The 17,983-nt window shown below is 28.3% G+C and overlaps 4 protein-coding genes across 4 annotated transcripts; 1 reads left to right on the forward strand and 3 right to left on the reverse strand.

The window, feature by feature from the left end:
* Positions 1-2,801: 2,801 nt before the first annotated feature.
* On the reverse strand, positions 2,802-3,988 carry LOC113386880 (histone demethylase UTY-like). Its single transcript, XM_026624638.1, has 4 exons — positions 3,848-3,988; positions 3,708-3,774; positions 3,271-3,502; positions 2,802-2,914 (listed from the first exon to the last, which is right to left on the reverse strand). Exons 1-4 carry the CDS (start codon positions 3,910-3,912, stop codon positions 2,802-2,804), a joined length of 477 nt encoding a protein of 158 aa, XP_026480423.1. The 5' UTR covers positions 3,913-3,988.
* Positions 3,989-4,467: 479 nt separating this feature from the next.
* On the reverse strand, positions 4,468-11,825 carry LOC113384465 (nuclear pore complex protein Nup160 homolog). Its single transcript, XM_026622181.1, has 25 exons — positions 11,698-11,825; positions 11,514-11,619; positions 11,236-11,443; positions 10,868-10,958; positions 10,598-10,790; positions 10,295-10,479; positions 9,898-10,058; positions 9,728-9,791; positions 9,441-9,637; positions 9,164-9,312; positions 8,618-9,005; positions 8,400-8,532; positions 8,221-8,323; positions 7,964-8,140; positions 7,667-7,882; positions 7,210-7,325; positions 6,963-7,132; positions 6,710-6,805; positions 6,332-6,629; positions 5,981-6,186; positions 5,725-5,851; positions 5,360-5,542; positions 5,068-5,234; positions 4,727-4,960; positions 4,468-4,602 (listed from the first exon to the last, which is right to left on the reverse strand). The coding sequence occupies exons 1-25, from the start codon at positions 11,777-11,779 to the stop codon at positions 4,501-4,503; spliced, it is 4,152 nt and encodes a 1,383-aa protein (XP_026477966.1). The 5' UTR covers positions 11,780-11,825; the 3' UTR covers positions 4,468-4,500.
* A 140-nt stretch (positions 11,826-11,965) lies between these two features.
* On the forward strand, positions 11,966-12,836 carry LOC113384466 (single-stranded DNA-binding protein, mitochondrial-like). Its single transcript, XM_026622182.1, has 4 exons — positions 11,966-12,101; positions 12,166-12,259; positions 12,328-12,436; positions 12,531-12,836. Exons 1-4 carry the CDS (start codon positions 12,087-12,089, stop codon positions 12,745-12,747), a joined length of 435 nt encoding a protein of 144 aa, XP_026477967.1. The 5' UTR covers positions 11,966-12,086; the 3' UTR covers positions 12,748-12,836.
* A 1,748-nt stretch (positions 12,837-14,584) lies between these two features.
* Positions 14,585-17,622, reverse strand: LOC113386210 (ets DNA-binding protein pokkuri-like). Its single transcript, XM_026624005.1, has 6 exons — positions 17,102-17,622; positions 16,771-16,958; positions 16,194-16,517; positions 15,709-15,910; positions 15,310-15,559; positions 14,585-15,011 (listed from the first exon to the last, which is right to left on the reverse strand). Exons 1-6 carry the CDS (start codon positions 17,565-17,567, stop codon positions 14,585-14,587), a joined length of 1,857 nt encoding a protein of 618 aa, XP_026479790.1. The 5' UTR covers positions 17,568-17,622.
* Positions 17,623-17,983: the final 361 nt, after the last annotated feature.

A 17,983-nucleotide genomic window follows, 5' to 3' on the forward strand; every position in this document is an offset into this window, starting at 1 on the left:
ATCTATTATATAAAAATAAGTCGGGTTTTCCTTCCTGACGATATAACTCCAGAACGCACAAACCGATTTCGACGATTTTGCATTCGTTGGAAAGGTCTCGGACTCCGTGAGGTTTATAGTAAAGAAAATTGAAGAAAGATTTCAACAGAAAAGCGAAAAACACTTTTTCTTTTTTCACATACAGCGTCATCTCTGATTCTTAGCATGTACTATAAACTAATATTTTTTATTTGACTGTACTCATCTCTGCTCAGTTAATTTTAAGTCAAGTCAATAAACCGGCATTGTGTTCACTGTGAAATTGTGCAAAAAAAGTAAAAAAATAAGTTATTCGATTCCTATCATTTCAATTGGAAACCATCAAATCAAATCAATCACATGTACTGTGCAAATTTTTATTCAATTTCAAGAGCTGGCAATTTTTTTCTTCATCTTTTAATCACCAAATGAAATGTTACATAAAATGAAACCATCTGGTGGTGAAATGGAGTTCGCCCGGTTTGCTAATTTTATATATATATTTTCATTATTAACAATTTATTTGTGTTTGGTGATATATTAGTAAGTATTAAATATCATTAAGTATGTTTTGTTAAATAGTATATGTGGAAATACATGATTAAAAATCATAATTTGATTGCATTTGTTTTACTTATTTTCAAAAACATGAATATAAGTTTAAGCAAGAAACAGACTCCATGTCTATTTTCTCTCAATGAATAATAAATTAAGCTTTTATCGATCTCATGTGTATATACATGTGAAGTAGATTTTTGAGATATTTCAATAATCAGAACTTATAGTACTTTATCATCTCGTCTCTGAAGTATACAAAATACATTGAAATTTCTAGTGATGAAAAATATTTGGGATCAAGGATAAATTGGTAAATTTACAATTATTTATTATTCAATCAATAATAAAATAATTTCACAGAAACTTTAAAATATGAGTTCTGCTTCAAATAGATATATTTTACAGTGCCTGCATAGTTATATCGTTACCATAAAAACTTTACTGCAAAATAAAAGGGAGCAAATCAGCATTTTCAGGAAATCGTCAATTTGCTTCTCCCCTGAATAGGTGACACGCCAATCTTATCGCATATCATTGTTAGCATAATTAAAAGGGGAAATGATGAATAGTTTATAGAATATTATTTTAGAACAGCAGCACGTTAATATATTAATCATATTCATCGTTGAAATATTAATCGTATTCAGGTTTACTGCATTAATAATAAGATGCGAATCATCAAGCAACAATACCAATATTATCTATATAATAATTATTAACAATAATGCAAAAACAAGCCAAGGGTTTAAAAAATTATGAATAGAGTCCCCCACACAGGAATGAAATTAGTTTTTTTCAAACTAAATACTGAACTAAATAGAAATTTGCCTATAATACGAAAATTGTAAAATGATCTAACAATTGCTGTGATGCCAACAATTAGTATTGTTAAAAGAAACTTAAAGATGACTTATCCAATCGATAAAAATAAACAGGAATGGAATTGAAAATTTTGAATATCAATAAAATTATTGTTAAAGTCGACAAAACTTTGATATTATACACCATTGATCTGGCGAAATTTAAAGAATATTAAATATATTTTCCAAATCAAGGAACAAGAACGATCTGGCAACGCTGCCACCAAGCGCCATTGTATTCATTCCAATGAGCACGTAGACATAAAATATACAATTTATTTGAAAACTTTGTATTATTCGAAAAAAAAACGAAAAATTTTTAATTTTGAAAATTCATGTGCATTAATTCGAATAAATTTCAGGCGTCTCATAAGTTTTAATTTGTGAACAAAATGGAAATCGGAAGATTATTTTGATGAAATACTAGCTCCATCTTTTAGTCGAGAAATGCACGCCGGAAAGTGGTGTTATTGGACTTTAAACGAAGTAGTATAATCTAATTCGCAATATTATGTAAAATTTGTTAAAAAAGTAGTATTATATTTTAAACAAAATCATTTGAATAAATATTTATACTGTTAATATATCATTTTTGCATAGATAAAACATTTTTAATACTTCTCGATGTAGATTGTATACAAGATAAACGATAAACGATTCGATAAACAAAGGGCATACATAATATAAAAAGCATATATGTGGCTTAATAATTATTAAGTCATATAATGTGATAATATAATATTATGATGTATAATATTCTTTATTAATTTGAAGAAATATCCATATTTTAGTCGAGAAATGCTAGCCGGGAGGTGGTATTATTGGATGAAATAATATAATCTAATTCACAATATTATGTAAAATTAGTTAAAAAAAGTAGAATTATATTTTAAACAAAATCATTTAAATGAATATTTATACTGTTAATATATCATTTTTGCATAAATAATACGTTTTTAATATATCTTAATGTAGATCATACACAAGATATTAGAAACAAAGAACATGCATAATATAAAAAGCATATATATGGCTTAATAATTAAGTTATTAAGTCTTATAATGTGATTGTATAATATTATGATATATAATATTATTTATGGGTTTATAATTCTAAACCAAAATCCTCCTTTGACCTCAAAAATTTATGTTTTTAATTCATTAACTATAAATATTTTCTGTTTTGTGGATATGGGGAACTATTATCAAACAAGCAAATTTAAAATTTAAAGAGACTCAGTTTTTTCCTTTGAAGTATTAAAATTGAAGAAACTTTAATAAAAAACTGAATAAAAATTAATTTTTGATTAAAAAAAGGCTATTAGAGTTCAGAAAAATAAAATCATAATACAAAAAAATAAGTCACTCACCATCGAAAAGCATTGAAATGAAAATAAACTAGTCCTAATCCATATAAAAATTGGGGATCCTTCCAATAATCTTGTTTTAAACTAAAAAATTTTTGATAAGCCGATAATGCTGAAAACAGAATATACAAATAAACATTTACTAATATTTTCCATATAAACAAAATAATTTTTTTTGACAAATTAGAACAATTAAGATGAGTTAAATATTAAATTATTATGCATATAATGTAATTAAATAAATTATGTATATAATGAACTAATTGAATGTATAAATTATATTTAATATATTGTTTGCATTTTGGATTATTTTCAAAAAAAAGATTGAGTTGAAGCAACTACCCAGATTAGGGTAATAATTGAAATATAGGTTTAAGAACATTTGCATCAACATAAATATTAATTTTAATTAAAATATACTAAATTAAATAAGTTTATATCCTTATCTTTAGAGCACTATTAACTCACCTTTGGCATAATCCTCGACTAATAAATGAAAATGACCAAGTTTGCAGTACGTTCTAGGGTCTATATTTATTTCTTTGCTGAAATTATCTAATTTATCGATTGAGTTATCGATAAGCATTTCACTTTTATTGTCTTCTGAGTCTATATTTTCAGACTCTATACTTTTCTGTTTATTTCTAATTTCTTTCTCACAATGAGCTTGCTCCAACATACGCTCCAAATATTTAATGGCCTAAAACATACAATTATATATTCTCAATATATGCTATTGTAAATAGATCCAAATATACATTAAAAAATTTATACTATAATTAAAAAAATAATTATAAATACTATTAATTATAATACATTTTGAGCGTATACTGTAAAACATTTGTAAAACAATTACATTGAACGCTATCAAATGCAAATTCAAAGTAAACATAACCTTATATTACCTTTAAGACCAATGTTTTTTTCTTCGCATGTTCGGGAGTATTTAATCTCAGGAAACCAAACTGACGACTAAAATTAAATAAAATTATCAGTTTCTATAATTTATTAAATTGTTAATACAATGAAAAGTATTTAAATATACCTGTCAAGTTCAGATAGAACTTGCAACTCCTGCGGTGAAAGATTTATATCAACGTCTGGCGACATTAAATAACACTATTATTAAACATATAAAATCAATAACATTCACATAAACTTATATAAAAAAACATTGTCAATATATCATTTCACATAAAAATATTATAATAACATCAAATGTGTACAAAATTCAACGCCATTTTGACGTTGACAAGACGAAAGCTCGGACTAAAATTCGATGATGGCGCCATCTACCCAACCTTGATAATAAAAGTCGCTTCAATGCTGCCATAATTAGAAATATGAAAAACCAAAACGAAACGCTCCTTAAAGTTGAAAACTTGACGCATTAAAGCGTCATCGTTTTGTTTTGCGATTTAAAATGGCAAAACAATAACAATGTTAAACAACAGTGGTGAAGTGAATTTATGTGCTAGATAACATAGAAAGAATGAATTAGAAAAAAGGACGCACATTATATAAACGAGCTTAAGGTATGTAAATATTAATAGAAAAAACCACAAATCTCTTACTTTAGATATCTTGATTCCTATCTGCTGAAGTATCTATAACATAGGTAGGTCACTACACAAAGATATAATGGTATATAAAATTGATACAAAAGCAGTTTATTTCATTGTTAAAAATTACAAAATATTATCCATGAATACCACTCTTTCGAAATTTAATCATATCAACAGATGTTTTCTTCACATTTTCTACATAATAATCAACAAGTTCACTGAGTTCGGAGTAGCACTGAAAATGAAAAATTTATTTAATGCATAATTAATAATAATATATATAATATATGATTAATAGTATTTTCTATAGTTACTTTATTGCAATTAAACTCATATTTAAATAATTTAGAAAGATTTACCTTGCCATAAACTTCATCATCATCTTTCAGATAACTTAATTCACTTAACAAATGGTCTATTGTTGAAATTGGCATACAGACTGGAGGTGAAGTAGGCAAAAGATATGAGTCCATTCCAAACAATTCGTACCCACGTCCTAAAACTGCCCATATGTATTCCTTGCATAAATCTGTTGCTTCTATAAGTCTTCCCGATAGCAATATTAAACGCAACAACTCAGAAGCATTTCTTACCTAAAATAAACATAGATATTGTGAGAAATTTCAATTTCAGATAGATAAATCTGAAACAAATTCAGTAAAATATGAGACATTCTCATTGGATTTTTGGAATTACTCACTTTGTAAGATGTCATTAACCAGCTTGGCAAAAAAGCTCCTAAACTCAATAATTTTCTTGTTACAGCCATGTGTAATTCTGTGCTGGACTTCTTTTCGTGCTGATTTAAAAGCATTTGTAGTAACCTCCATGCTACTATACCCACATTTTTTTCATGAATTCCTAAATCTGAAATCATTACTCAATAATAGAGATGTAATAATTATAGATCTATAGACAAAGCAAATATTTTATAAGTCCAAGTGCTTTCAGCATTATTCTATTGTATGAATCTATTACTTTGATTTGCATACCAGATAAATCGTTCAAAACCATCCAATTCCAAGCTTCAGTATCATCATTTTCAGTTAATCTAACACAAGCACTGGCAAGATTTTCAAATGGAACTCGCATGCTAACATTTAATTTTGTACATAAAGATATTGCTGTTGTATAAAGACCGGCAGAACTCAGACAACCAACCAGCTCATGGATATCTAAAAAGTATAAAATGGATAAGAAGTAGATAATATTTTAAAATATTTCCATATCTTTAGACATTTAATATAAAAATTAATAAATAGCTCATTAAAACAATATATAACATAAATAAATATGATAATAATAAATATTCATTGATCAAACCAGAAAACTATGATTTCAAAATAATTAAAATTACCTGTTCCAACAAGAGCCTGAGATTCAGTGCTATGTTTCGCTAATTTTAATCGAGCGTTAACAAGTTCCAATTCATTTTCAATTTCACGAAGATCTACAACGTCTACTTTCTGCTTAGCTGGTAAAATCTGAAGCAAAAAAACATTACCTTAAACCAATCTGATGATGAATGATGAGATGTTGAGCAAACAACATTAGTAAATCAGAAAAAATAAACATATTAAAATTACATATAATATTTAAAAATTAATACATACTTCACCATTTTGATCACGTTTTGATGTATGCTGAACTTCCAAATTGTTCCTATCTAGTGGTTTAACCAGCCATGTATAATTAGGAGAAACTAAATGTAGTGCGGTTATTGTTGAAAGTAAACAATTTCTTTGTTTTTGTAAAGTGTTTAAAGTACTTGGACATTCAACACCAAGTCTACATGCTTGCTCATACATAGTTGCTGCCGCTAAAATATAAAAGTAGAATAAAATTTATAACAGGCCCTACCTCAAAAATTATTTTCTTAATTCTTGTCTAGTATTATTAGAATTATACAAATTATGCAAAATGCTAAAGAAATGAAAATAAAATATTCGTATAACAACACCAACCTTTTCTCATATTTCCTACATTTATATAAAAAGAATATAAAAAGTTATAATATTGAGTTGTCATTATATCAGAAGCCCTTGCTCTTCCTTCCACAATTTTTTGAAAATCATCATAAAACTCTATATACGGAAATGATAATAGCATATCTAACTTCTTTTTTGAGAACAAAACACCAACTAATTCTCGTAGACAATCTTTCCTCATATTATTGTCAGGATTATAACTTAAAGATCTATAAGCATCTTCAAAATGCTCTAAAAGCAAATGTTTTTTAAACATGATGGAGTGAAACATAGCCTGAAAAGTGATATTTATCAAATATTGGAATAAATTGTAAATAATATCATGGTAAGATCAAAATATGGAAAAAAACTCACAACATTTGGATCATCTGCAGGAGCAATGTCAATTGCTGTTTTTGCCAAAGTTATTATACAATCTGATGCTCCATGTTCTTCAAATAATTTTAATACCTGTAAAGAATATAATCAATTTGATTACAGGTTTAATCAGATTTAATTTGAATCAACATGAATCATGTTTGCACACTGTTATTTGTTAAAGCCGAGTAAATACTGTATCAATAGTTTGAGTACATTTTGAAGAAATTTGGGTCTTCTTATATTGTACCTTTAAGTAATAGGTGACACGATCTTGAATAGAATTCTCTGATTTTCCTGAAAGAATTTTTCTCACTAAAAATGATTCATTTGAAATCCCCTGTGAAGCTTGTAAAAATAAGTCCAAAGCCTTGTAGGGTTCACCGGTTTCAAGAAGTGAAACACCAAGAATAAATTGTCCTAAAAGAAATTTTACAAGTTAAACAAATATCATAAAAAGTGAACTTTTGTAATATGTAATGTAATACTTTACTTACGACTGCAATAGTTCCAATCACACCAATAAAGCAAACGCACATATTCTTGGAGTAATAAATGTTGTGCACTGCCAACAAGCCATTCGCTAAATGCAAATTTGTCATTAAGAGGCCAGCTTTATATATTATAAGAAAAATACAAATAAACAGAAATAGTAATTATTCATTTATGTAAATAATGTAATACTGGAATTAAACAAAACATTAATACTTTAGTCATTTTAAATAATTTTAAACTATATTTTGTGAAAGCTGGACAGAAACATTTGCATGTTAATTCTGTTCACATTCAAATTTATTGACAATTTTTCTAGTTTAGAAATAGCAAAATTTTTTGAAAAAGTTTTTTTTTTTTTTTAAACTAATCTTGAAAAACATTTTTTTCTTTTTCAGATGTAGGATTTAAAAAAATAATGTAATAAATGTGTGGTACTTGTATATAATTTATAAAGGATACATTATCTTCAATAGAATATGAATATACGACAGCATTGAAGAATGCCATGACTCAATATTATTTATTTTGAATTTGGACATATCGATCAGTACTTTAGAAGCTCCAACACCCATCAAAAATAATTCAAGCAGTGTTAAAGTTCTTCTTGAAACTGATATTGGTGATGGGAGATTTGTTTTCAATTGCAAAGAAGAGAAACGGAGAATACTGCTTTCACTGAAACATAAAACAATGACTTAGTTGTAAGAAGAATTTTATTCTTTCCAACCAAATCTCCAATTCCTCGAAATAACTTACAGCATATTTGTAGGCAGAGTTGGACTAGTAGGTGTTTCACAAAGCCATAACATGATATGATAAATTTGAAGAAGAACCTGGATATGCAGTTGTGTTGATTGCAGAAAAGCATTATTGCCATAATCTGCTTCAGCCATAAGTTGCAACAATATTAACATATTTCTACACAAACTGAGCCTGTAGAATAAATAAAGAAACTGATAGATAAATAATTTTGATACAAAAATATCACAACAAATAACAGAGCTTCTTCTTACCTGATTGTAGCAACTTGACGTAGTGATTCCACAATCAGAGACATGCCAAAATGACTGCCGTACAAATGACTTACTGACATCGATGAAAAAGCTTGTTTACTGACTGCAATAGAAGATATTAATATATTACAATTAAAACATTTATACAACTGAAGTTCCAATCTCAAATATGGACTTACTGTCATTGAATGTAGCACCACCTTCATTTTGCTCAATATCTAAAATGCTTAACAAAAGATTAATTGCTTCATTCAGGCTTTCTAAAGAACCCACTTGTTGCCACAGTTCATCCAAAAATTCCATTGAGAATACCTTCAACAAATACATATTTGTGACTCAATATTAACGGAACTTATAAGGGTAACATTTAAAAAAAAAACTCATTCAATTTACTTACTGCCTCGTCCTCTCTCATCTTCAGACTAGTCACCAATTCTGTTATTATCAATGATGGCTTCTTTAGTTTATATAAATCAGTTTCCATAACACTTTTGACTTCATCTGGAAGCCTTCTTTCAATCATAACAAGACCAGATATCAATTTAATTAACTCTTTCAATCCTGGTTTATTCATTAAATATGGAGTGCAGGAAAAATTCTGTACAGTGGTATTATAGTCACCACAAAGAACTAGATGTTCAATAGGTTCTACTGGTCTGATGATAGATATTAAGGATCTGCGAACTAATGCAGCTCCACAAGATTGATCTAATGTAACAAGGCCTAATGGTCGTGCTCCTGATAAATGATATTGCAAACAGCATGAATAAAATCTTGACCAGCATCTAAATTAGAAGATAATTATATCTGAATAATTTTATATCATATTCCTAATATAGTATAAAAATTAGAAAAAAAATCTCAAAATAAGATCTTTTTGGTGAATAATTTTTTTTTTCATTTATATTCATAATGCTTATTTCATATAAGATATAATATATACCTGCTAGCAATTTCAAGATAAACATCATCTGTTATTTCACACATTTCAACTTCTGAATGAATCTCTAATTCCACAGCCTGACACACTTTTTCCTTAAGTATGGAAGCGGACATATTTAGTTCATTCAGTAGTGGTTGACGGCTATATATCTAAAATTTTAGTGTTATTATTACTAAAAATAATTTAATATTTATTACTCTACTTCATCTTCTTTAATAGGAATAAAAAAATAGAAAACTTATTGATATGTAATAAAGATAAAAGAATATATACTCACACTAAGTGCTTTATTTATGACTGATAATTGAAATTGGCCTGGATGAAAGATATATGAACAATACAACTGCCTAGGATCAGTTCCAATTTCTACACCTAAGCAGTCTCGTTCTCTACCTGACTCTAAAGATGCCGACATCCATTGTAAACCCAGTCCAAAATGATTATTAAATAGCAAACAACTAAGTGACGGTTCTCCTAAGTGAATATATAAATACCTAAGTTATTTTCCATATAGTGATAAGTTTGTAATATATATTTATTATAATAATTCTCAAACAACAATACCTTGTGAATTTGACCATAACGCCCAAATATGTGTTTCACTTAAAGCCATATCTACTAAATCATGCTGAAATAAATAAAATATTTATAAAGGTATCAAATATTTATATTTTATTTATTTATATTTAAATAATTGTATTTAAAATCAGTGATACTAATTGAATAAAGTTTACCTGTTCTGCGAACAAGCTGGCAACTCGTAAAAATTTATATGATGATTGCTCCATAACAGGCTTAAATATAACAATTTGACTCTCATTTCCAAGACATAAAAATATTGCTAGTAATATAGCACCTGTGCTATCAATACAATAGCGCACTACGTGGCCTTGAGCTAAAAATAATATAATATGCTTATATTTAATATCCACTTAATCTTGAAAACAATGTCACTAATACACCATAATTAAACCTTTTCAAATATCTAAAAAACTGAATATAATAATAGTTTTAAAATTTCAACCTAAGTAATAGTTAGATTTGAAAATGAACCTCACTTTGATTTTATTTACAATATAATATATAGGTGGCACTAATATATTAAATTAAAAAAAAAAAACTAATATCAACCTCCTGGTAATAGATGTTTCACATCAAAGCCCCCAGCTGACAGAGAACATGAAGCCACACAAGATCCACGCTTTACATTCCACATTCTTAATTCGCCATCACGACAAGCACCGAATAGGAATATTTCTTTATTTAAAGATATCAATGCTAAACTACTACATGAATGACTTTCATTACTCTTTCCCCTGAAAGATTTTTTTTTTTAAATATTCAAGATAAAAAAAATTGATATAATATTATTAGATTCAACTAATCATTAGATTTAATTAAATGCAATATTATTATAAAAGACTCCTATCACACCTCAATACTCCTGTAAAGTTTGAAATAAATTTTGGTACATAGGAATCTTCTTTCATGTCTATGCTGGTGATATTTCCAGATGTATAGTCCATTGTTACACAAGTAAGTGTACCAGAATTAAAAGCTAATGCAAATACACCATAATCTGCATTTGGAGATAGCCAACTTGCTGCAGTATTGGGTAATGGTGCACCTACAATTTTAAATTAATATTACAAAATAATAACTCAAACTTTGTAATTACTTTAGATTCATTAATTGCTATGTTACCTGTATTAGTGAGAACATGGCAATTGTGAGAATGATTACCATCATGAAATATAGAAGGTACAGTTATATCATTCTGCAATGAAAATTTATCCTGAAAGATTTAACAAAGATATTAAAAGTAAATAGAAATAATATATTTCAAAGCAATAAACAACTCAAAAGAAAATAATTTTACTAACTTCTTGATTTATATTTTTCTTAGAAAGCAAATTATATTAGCCAATACACATTTTTTTTAATGTTCATGCCAAAGTCTAATTATTTATACTATAATTATTACAGTGTAAGTTTATATCAAATGAAATATAAACAAACTATTTACTGATCAATTAATATACTTTTTAACTTTATAAATACAAATTGCTTACATTTCGATGAATACTATCAGGATGTGGAAATGTTATCCTATGTACACTACTAACAGTAGCTACTAACAACATCACAAATCCATTGGCCTCGTAAATGGTAATACCATCAAGCAAAGGAGAATTCATAAACTTCAAACGCAATTGATTTCCAGATAAATTGAGATCCAAGCTGGTGTCAACCAATTCTAATATATCATGATTGCTTCTCCTAAATAGATATTATTTTTATTAAGCGATATAAAAGGAAATAATGTTATTAAAAAGTAATCAATTATTACCAGTATATAAATCTATTTCGGGTATAGGATTTAGTGGTGTCTTTGAAAGCATAGCCTCCGGCTCTTTCAGTCATCTTTATATCTTGCAAAGTACTCTGAGTACCACCTAAAATTGAAGCTTTATCAGTATAATTTATTGTATGTTTAAATAAACAATATAATACTGTGCAATCAAATAAATTACCGGTATTTAATTTTATTTCTTGCCATTTTTCTGGAATTGTTTGATCAGGTATAACTTCGCGAAATCCTAATAAATGTTGCATATTAATCCTTAAAATATAGTAAATAAAAATACAAATGTATCGTTGCAAATCTCCTAAACATCTAAAATTGAGAGGTTATAAAATCAAAGCTCAAACAGACAGACCAATAAGAAACAAGCATTTCAAGCTGTACCAACAAAATAAAAATGCTCTGAAGTTATATTTTAGCGCAAAACCATTCCAAACAGAAAATAACCAGATCACATTTTCCGAAATTAACTTTAGGTTAAAAAATACTGTGAAATTCCTATATTACATATTAGTTCATTAATGCTTAATAAATAGTATTCAGGAATCTATTACAAAAATGTTCTCTCTAAAGGTAATACTAGCAAACTGGTTTTTATCTTATAGGTTATGTTTTATCCAAATGTTTTCTTTAATAGCTTGCCAATGTTGTTAAAAACGCAAAAATACAAAATTCATTCAAGATTCTTTCATGTTCTGCGAGTAATAATGAGCCTACGAGAATAGAAAAATGTTAGTATTGAATTGAGTCATTTACCAAGTTAAACAATTCATGTGCATAAATATCGTTTGTATTTCAGCTATAAACAATGTCACTTTACTCGGAAGGGTTGGGGCAGAGCCACAAAAAAGAGGAAGCGAAGAGCATCCTGTAGTCACATTCTCTGTTGCTACTCATTCAAATTACAAGTAATTTTATAAGCTGCTTGGCTATAAGCTATATATTTAGATTCTTTTATATATGTTCAGATTAATTATTCAATCATATCCTTATTTTCTTCAGATACGAAAGTGGTGAACTATTGCAAAAAACAGACTGGCATCGAGTTTGCGTATTCAGACCTTCCTTGCGAGAGTCCGTATACAACCATCTAAAAAAGGGACAAAGAGTTCATGTCACCGGGCGAATCAGTTACTCAGAAATTAATGGAGAGGATGGCAAACCGAGACATACAACTTCCATAATAGCAGATGATGTGATATTCTTTCAAATGCATTAGATTTAAGTATATATAGCTAACTAGTATTTTCTAAAATAGATACAAAATGAATTTTTATGTATAAGTGTTTTATAAATACACATATTTTAAGAGCCTTGAATTCTTTATTTAAACAACAATTAGTAAACAAATTATTATCATTAAAGCTTTATTTTTTCTCATATATAAAAACTATTTACATACCATTTATTCACTATGTATAGTTGTTTTATTTTATCAATCTAATTTAAATTTTATTATATTTATTCAATTATTCAACACTCAATAACAATGAAGTTCTACAATTCTACATCTATTTATAGTTTCATTGAAAATTCATTGCTAAATAATATGAAGTGTGGCTTAAGTGCTGAAAACCAAATCTACCAAAAATATTTGTACTTTATGTATAAAAAAATAATTTGCTATAGATTTACAAAAAAATAATTTTGATAAAAATTGTATAATGGGCCATATACTAATTTTATTTATTTTACCAATATATTTAGGGTAGATTTTGTACATATTAATTATCTCTAAATATTGCCAGTCACAGAAATTTTTCCATATCTTTAAAATTTTCATAACTTTTCTAATGGTCTAAACATAAGATATATCACAGTCTTGCTGGATTTACATCATGTCTGCTATACTTAATTATAATCAGAAAATTGCATTAAAAATAATCATATACTTGGTAATTCGATTAATTTAAAATTAAATTTAATCGGAATGTTTAATATAATTAAAATTTTGCAGAAGATTAATGTTCTTGTAGTAAATTATTTAATTAATTGTAAAACAACTCTTATCACGTTTTTAGTTTTCACAACAGTTTTAAACATTTTTGTTTATGGAGTATAAAGCATTTACTTATGTGTTTGAGAAAGTTACAATAAGTTTCATAAGTAATTACTTTACATTTCATATAATATTGTATTGGCACATAAGTAAATTTAATGTATAAAAATAAACTTTGCTATATTAAACCATATTTTTGAATACCAATTTCAATATATAGTATTCTATAATATTTATTTTTATATAATCTGTGCATTATAAAGCAATATTAGGTTTATACAAATATTAAACATACTTATAGTCTTTTATAATCGCCTTAACAGCTTTATTGAAAATTATCTTAAATTTCCAATAAAAATTAAATCAAACTTACTATAGCTAAGATCCAATATAATAAATTCCATTGGCACAATTTCTTTATGAACTAATCACTTCACCACTATATCCTTATAAGTTTACAACCACAATTTTCAACGCCACATTGCAAAAATTTAATAATGAGTTCTAAAATACATGGCAGTACTGAGTCATTCAATCTAGTAATAGGTTCATTCATTCCCATAACACAAATAATATTTAATCATTCTGATTAAAGATATAATTAGTTATATTAACAATCATCTTCATTCATGGAAGATTGTTAAAATTATTAGGTAAATTGCATAAAAACTTCTAAGCATTGAAAGTCTAGTGAAGGAAAAAATTTAGAACTTGTAACTTATTTTGGAATATCATTTCTTTGCTTCTTCAGAAATAGATGAGAAGTTGTGTCAATTCAGGTAATAACTTTACCTGATCAACCTAAATATTAAAATTTGTAACAACATTAAAGTTCTACGCTTTCAAAGTAAAGATAAATACAGCCATTTGAGTTAAAACATAATTCTAAACATTAATGATAACTCAAAAAAAATTAATCATTCACAAGTATTCAAATTCACTATTTTCAATTATCTAAATATATCTCATTTATGCATATGATTCCAATGCCAACATGTGCTTAAAATCTCAAGTATCAACTAGTTACATAGAAATCCATATAATATCTTACCATATCTCATTTACTCTCATTATCAACTTTTATACTATCATATGTTGAATGACTACCATTCATGATCATATTAATCCTGTGTCCATTATATTTGGCACTTAGATCAGTGGCTCTCAATTCACTATTACTGCTCATCATGCTGAGATCAGTGGGCATTTCATCTTCCATGCTATTATTTTCAACATCAACATCATCCAACCTAGGTTCAGTTTTAATTGTTGCAGTCAAATCTGGTGAGTAAGGAATAGTACTGACAATAGGTGAACTTCTAGAAACTGGAGTTGGTACAGTGAGTTGGTGGGATTGAGTTGATGTTTGGACTACTTGTTGTTGGTTCACAGGTGTGGTTGAATTCACTCTCGTTGGAGACATTTGTTGACGTAGAAGTGATATATTTTTTATATTTTTAAGTTCTGATGGATTTCTAAGGAACCTGAAAAAATAATACTTGTAAGGATAAATGTCTTCTATGAAAGTTTATTATAAATATAATAAACATCTAAAATTACAACGCCTAAAATAACAAGGAAAGGAGCAAATATTTGCAAAACAAGCTAGGCATATTCAAAAACCCACTAATATTATTCATAAACTGTATATAATAACCATATCATAATTAAAATATGGGTTTAATATTTGATAATATAATATAGCATTATTAAAAAGTAAGAATTTTACGAAAATAAAATGAACAAGTTATTTAAATTATAGGAAATAATATTTGTACTTACTGGTAACAATGTCTTTCTCCTTGCACTTTTCTCAAAATATTGACTCTGTAATAATATCTTAAAGCTCTGGACATTTTGTCATAGTTCATAGAAAGATGATTTTTCTGTATTCCCCAAAGTTTAGCCAGTCCTGCAGGGTCCACAATTTTAAAGACACCAGTTTCAATATTTTTCCAGGCAATATAGTTTGTATATCTTTGAGAAGAATCATTTAAAAGCTGTTGTAAGAAGTCCCAAAGAAGTCGACCATCTAAAAAAGAAAGAGAATAAAAATATATAATGAGATAAAAATCATAGCAGCATTAAAAAAATGGATTTAAGAAAAAAAAAACGTTGGAATATTAAAACATTATATTGCAGTTCTTTGATTATCTAATGTATTATTTCAAAAAAACTTACTTGTGTTTGGTTCTGAAGGTTCAGTTTGGAAAAATTCGCCATGTCCAGAAGAAGCCCTAAAGTGTGCAGGACTTTTTAATTCAACTGGTGATCTTGGTGGAGCCTGCTGCATTGGGAATGATAAATATCCGGAAGGTGGTGGTAAACCTGGTGTGCCCGGTGGAGAAACACCATTGTTTAAAGATAATGCACTTTTTGTGTCCTGAAAAAAAATATTAATTTAATTATAAAGTCTATTTGAAATTTTATTTTAGAGAAATGAATTCATTTCTCTAAAATTTCTCTGTTATATCTTAAGATATAACAAAGAAAGCTTTAATTTGACTTGAAATGATTAATAACAAGTAAAATTTAATAATATTTGTTGGATTAAATATAATTTTGAAAATAAGATTATAGAAGCATAATTTATTTTAAAGTTTTGATAAATAATATTGATTTATAATGAAAGCATATGAAATTTCTATTATTATTCCATTATTTACCTGGCACTCATCGTCTTCACTATCAGACCGTCCATTGCTTTGATACATAGAAGCAGCAATTGCATGAGCAGGTGCCACAGGCGCCGATCCTTGCTGTTGCTGCTGTTGATGCGTAACAGATGAAACTGTTGATCCGTTCGCATGGTGTTGCATTTGCTGCTGTTGTTGTTGCTGCTGCTGATCAGCATGTTGTGGGCTTCCTTGCTGGCTATCTAGTGAAGGAGCAGGACTTAGGGCAACGGATGCGGCAGCAGCTGCTGCGGCTGCATGTTGCTGTGATGCAAAGTGAGCTGCTGCAGCTAGATGTCCATGGAAAGCAGCATCCTGAGATAAATGATTTATATCATATGAGACCACCATAGAGTAAATGATTTAGAAGAAGTAATTCACATTATTATATACAAATGGTTCATTCAAAACTTTTATAATTTAATTAGATCATTGGATCAAGGTTACTTTTATATGTTACGATTTGTGATTTTTAAATAAATTTAATGTTTAAGAATCTCTAAGCTCTATTTTGTAAGAATATCTTTTCCAAAATTTCAAAAGTTAGGTTTATTAAATCTTTGCTTACTTGTGCAGTAGCAAGAAGGTGGGGCCACGTGTGATGCCTGGACGTTGGAGTAACTGGTGACCCGGGCAGACACCTTTGAAGTAATGCAGCATCGCGTACTAACATTTGAAGTGCGTTATAAAGAACGTCACCTGCTCCTGGACAACGTTCTGAGAGATCGTTTTTAGTTAATAGACACATGGCTTTTCCTGAAAAGAAAAAAAATATTGCAGATCAAAAATATATTAGGAAAATAATTGTAGGAATCTTCTAGATAAAATTGTAAATATTATCTCTGCTTTAACATTTAGACTAATATATAATATTAATTACTATATATTTCTCAGCTCACCATTCATCTGAAACGCGTCCATATCAAACTCCCTCAGATCAAACTCTCGTTCGCACCATTTTAAAAATGCAGCTACATCTTCTCTTCCCCACAACCGAGGATCAATTCCTAATGGAGGCGGTAATGGACCACCTCCTGCTGTGGTGACTCCAGCTGGTCCACCAAGCCCACTTAGTGCAGGAACCGGAGCTATAAGTGGTACTCCTGATCCGCCAGTTGTAGTAGAATTGTTAGCAGCAGCGGCTGCTGCGTATGCACTCAATTGGGATGAGGGGTACCGCCAAAAGGAAAAATCGGCTGCCGATGGAGAATAGGGGCCACCTCCGTGTTGTTGATGATGAACATGATGATGTGAAGACAATTGGGACTGATGGGGATGAAGCAGTGTAGGAGTGGAGGGATGTGAAGAGGGTTGGCCTGGAGGCGGCAGAGAAACGGGCGCAAGAGGTACAGGTAGAAGCTTCATGGTAAAGCTTTTATTAAATGGTGCGTTTAGTTTCCGAGTTTTCGTTTATCCTGAAAGAAAAAATAATAATTAATAATCATATACAATCTTAATTCTTAACGTAATCAATCATACATAAGATAATAATTAAATTGTTAGACATAGGTTCAAACAACAATATATATTAATGAGCATTTCATTAATAGACGTGTACTATATATTATGAGAAACTCTGAATTTACATTTGACTATATAATATTCATTGAATCAGTTTCCATTGACCAAAAAAATTAATTGATGTTGAGGTTATAAAAATCGTGTTAAAAATTCATAAGCAATTAATGAACTTTATATATTATTGCTCTAAGAAAGTTAACGTATTTATTGATTTCAAAACATCTATATGGTTTATAAAAATTTAACATATCACAAAAAAT

This window comes from Ctenocephalides felis, unplaced genomic scaffold (assembly GCF_003426905.1).
Source record: "Ctenocephalides felis isolate EL2017-DRISC unplaced genomic scaffold, ASM342690v1 CF-g0.4_SCAFFOLD_03571, whole genome shotgun sequence".
Lineage (NCBI taxonomy): Eukaryota > Metazoa > Arthropoda > Insecta > Siphonaptera > Pulicidae > Ctenocephalides > Ctenocephalides felis.

Bases quoted from the DNA above. Each gene is read 5' to 3' on its own strand.
- LOC113386880 (XM_026624638.1), bottom strand. From the start codon at position 3,912: ATGTCGCCAGACGTTGATATAAATCTTTCACCGCAGGAGTTGCAAGTT. The intron at 3,775-3,847 runs GTATATTTAAAT...ATTTAATTTTAG, and splicing joins GTTCTATCTGAACTTGACAG to TCGTCAGTTTGGTTTCCTGA. The intron at 3,503-3,707 runs GTAATATAAGGT...TGTATGTTTTAG, and splicing joins AAAAAACATTGGTCTTAAAG to GCCATTAAATATTTGGAGCG.
- LOC113384465 (XM_026622181.1), bottom strand. From the start codon at position 11,779: ATGCAACATTTATTAGGATTTCGCGAAGTTATACCTGATCAAACAATT. The intron at 9,313-9,440 runs GTGAGTATATAT...CTAAAATTTTAG, and splicing joins TCATAAATAAAGCACTTAGT to ATATATAGCCGTCAACCACT. The intron at 4,961-5,067 runs GTGAGTAATTCC...TGTTTATTTTAG, and splicing joins GGTTAATGACATCTTACAAA to GTAAGAAATGCTTCTGAGTT.
- LOC113384466 (XM_026622182.1), top strand. The intron at 12,260-12,327 runs GTTAGTATTGAA...TTTGTATTTCAG, and splicing joins GCCTACGAGAATAGAAAAAT to CTATAAACAATGTCACTTTA. The intron at 12,437-12,530 runs GTAATTTTATAA...TATTTTCTTCAG, and splicing joins GCTACTCATTCAAATTACAA to ATACGAAAGTGGTGAACTAT.
- LOC113386210 (XM_026624005.1), bottom strand. From the start codon at position 17,567: ATGAAGCTTCTACCTGTACCTCTTGCGCCCGTTTCTCTGCCGCCTCCA. The intron at 15,911-16,193 runs GTAAATAATGGA...ATTTTTTTTCAG, and splicing joins GTGAAGACGATGAGTGCCAG to GACACAAAAAGTGCATTATC. The intron at 15,560-15,708 runs GTAAGTTTTTTT...TTTCTTTTTTAG, and splicing joins ACCTTCAGAACCAAACACAA to ATGGTCGACTTCTTTGGGAC.